The sequence below is a fragment of the Pundamilia nyererei genome, unplaced genomic scaffold (assembly GCF_000239375.1).
Source record: "Pundamilia nyererei isolate P.nyererei 1_Seehausen unplaced genomic scaffold, PunNye1.0 scaffold00290, whole genome shotgun sequence".
In the NCBI taxonomy this organism is placed as follows: Eukaryota; Metazoa; Chordata; class Actinopteri; order Cichliformes; family Cichlidae; genus Pundamilia; species Pundamilia nyererei.
In genome coordinates, this window is record NW_005187691.1 from 187086 (window position 1) to 189507 (window position 2422).

The 2422-nt window shown below is 42.6% G+C and overlaps 1 protein-coding gene across 1 annotated transcript in view; it reads left to right on the forward strand.

Annotated features, from left to right (window-relative positions):
* The window catches only part of LOC102205682 (ornithine decarboxylase-like), a 5047-nt gene extending 3209 nt beyond the window's left edge, over positions 1–1838 (forward strand). The window contains exons 6-8 of the mRNA XM_005750855.1: positions 379–544; positions 655–776; positions 1033–1838. Of these exons, the coding sequence (XP_005750912.1) occupies positions 379–544; positions 655–776; positions 1033–1290 (546 nt within the window). The 3' untranslated portion in view covers positions 1291–1838. The remainder of the gene's footprint in view (positions 1–378; positions 545–654; positions 777–1032) is intronic.
* Positions 1839–2422: the final 584 nt, after the last annotated feature.

Below are 2422 nucleotides of genomic sequence, written 5' to 3' on the forward strand. Positions count from 1 at the left end.
CACGCAGACACCGGATCGTTCAAGCATAACTCAAGTTGTGGAGGAGCCTTTAAATATAAGATCTGCCTTATAGTGCAAGTTAACCACTGCAACACTATCCATCCATTTTCTCCCACTTATTCAGTGCAGGGTCGCAGTTGGGCTGGATTCTGTCCCAGCTGTCATGGGTAAAGACACACAGGTACAGGTTGCCTGGATATCGCAGGTTAACACACAGACAGAGACGGGCAACCATTTATTAACCTAACTCGCACATCTTTGGACTGTGGGAGGAACCCACGCTACCACAAAACACCCCCGCCTTTTTTTTAAAGAGTAAGTATTGTGAGCAGAGGCATAAGGCCATGGAGTCAAGTTATTAACCGTGTGTGTTCCTAGTTCTCGGAAGTCATTAACGGATCGCTGGATGAATTCTTCCCACCTGTCAGTGGGTTGGAGGTGATTGCAGAGCCGGGCAGATACTACGTGGAATCGGCCTTCACGCTGGCAGTGAACGTCATCGCCAAAAGAGTCGTCGTCGAGGACAGAGCCAATAAATGCGCAGGTGTTGCAGTGATATGTAACTGTTCGACACACCTTAGCGTACAGGGTTGTAGTTTCTGAGCATCTCAGCTGCTGTTATGCTAACCATCATTCCTCGTTTGTGTTCTCCAGACGGAGCAGGAAGCTGCCCCGAGAAGGTGATGATGTACTACATTAACGACGGTGTGTACGGCTCCATGAGTTGCATCACCTTTGACCCCGCTCACAGCAAACTTGAACCGTACCCTCACAGGGTAAATATCAACAGCATCCCTATAAAAGAATTTCACCGTTTTATTTATTTATTTTCCTCTTCACATCTGGTGAAAAGTGCTAAACATCCATGCTGTCAACAGCAGCAGTTTCTGCATGTTTAGGCCAGTGACATCATGTGCTAAGGTTAGAATCAAGGACTGTGGTAACGCCTGCTGGAACATTGAGCATAGTGTTAGTTCAGACAGGTTGTGGGTTTTTTTTTTTAATATATCTCAGTTGATAACCTCTCTGCAGGCTGTTAAGAAGAGCGAACCGAGATATTGCTCCGTCATCTGGGGTCCAACCTGCGACAGCATCGACAAAATAACCGAAAGCTACTGGATTCCTGAGCTGTACGTGGGCGACTGGCTTCTCGTCGACAACATGGGCGCTTACACTGTCAGCGTAACCACCGACTTCAACAGCTTTGAAAAGGCACACATTTATACTGTTGTGACAGCTGAGACTTGGCACAGCCTAAACCTGTCTCGTGCCTACGATACTGTCCATTAAAGAGGCGAGCACTTATACTTAACTTCACTGGCCTGTTGTGAATATCGTGTCTTTTGTCTGTTGCACTGTAGAATGTTTTCCTGCTTTTAAAATAGCCTCTGTGTTAAGTCTGTTAACTTAGCAGAAGCAAGCCATCCACTGCAGAGCTTCTATGAATGTATTGTGAGGTTAATGATGTCCTTGTCTCATCAAATTTAAGTGGGGTGAAGACCAATCGGTTACCTAACCTTAATTACAGTGTTATGTGACGCCCTTTTTAAATACGAGACATATGCCAGTTTATTTTGGCCACTTAATGACTGTAACTAGTTAATATGATCTGCTGTCTGCCAAAGGAAGTGAAACTCAGAGCTAAAGTGTTATGAAAAAACTGCATATAAAACTGTATGCTGCTATAAGAAATTATTTATTGTCAGTCTCTTACAGTCTACAAATGTTGCAAGACTAATTGTCATTCTTTATTTTAGCGTGTGTGTGCATCTCTTCCAAAAAAAATGGTGGGAGGAGAAGAGGTGTTTTTATAAAAACAACAAAAAAAAACTTTTATTTGCTGGTGTAAATTCTTCTTCTTCTTCTTTTGTTTTTAACATGCAAGTAATATTGATATATTCCTGCTGTGTTTTGCCATATAGGCAGACCTTTACTGATTAGTAGAGTTGTACAGAGCAGCTGAAATTACCACACCAGTCAAGCATTCTTTGGTAGAGTTTGTTGTTTCTCCAATGCCTCTACTTGGTTCTGATGATAATTTGCAGTAAATTTTGCAGAAATTTTAAACCTTGAAACTCAGTGTGGTTTTTTTTTTCCTTCCAGAGGTGTTCCCCTTATTGTTTTGCTTCCAAGGTGCCAGACATGCTTCATATGTAATCAGTTCTTAGCTCTCTGGGCCGTTTGAAGGTTCTTTGAACACTGGCCTGTTTTTCACTCCTTTTTAGTCCAGTACTTGTACCTGACCATTTTCAGAGGAATCGTTTTGTTTGAGCCACTTAAAACTGACCAATGTGTCATTCAAGACAAACAAAACAGGAATCTAACTCAAGGAATGATCAAGTGTTATGTGCAGACACACAACACTTGCACAGGGCTTGCTGGTTGTTCATCATACAAGGCTTAAAACGACAGGTGACAGCTT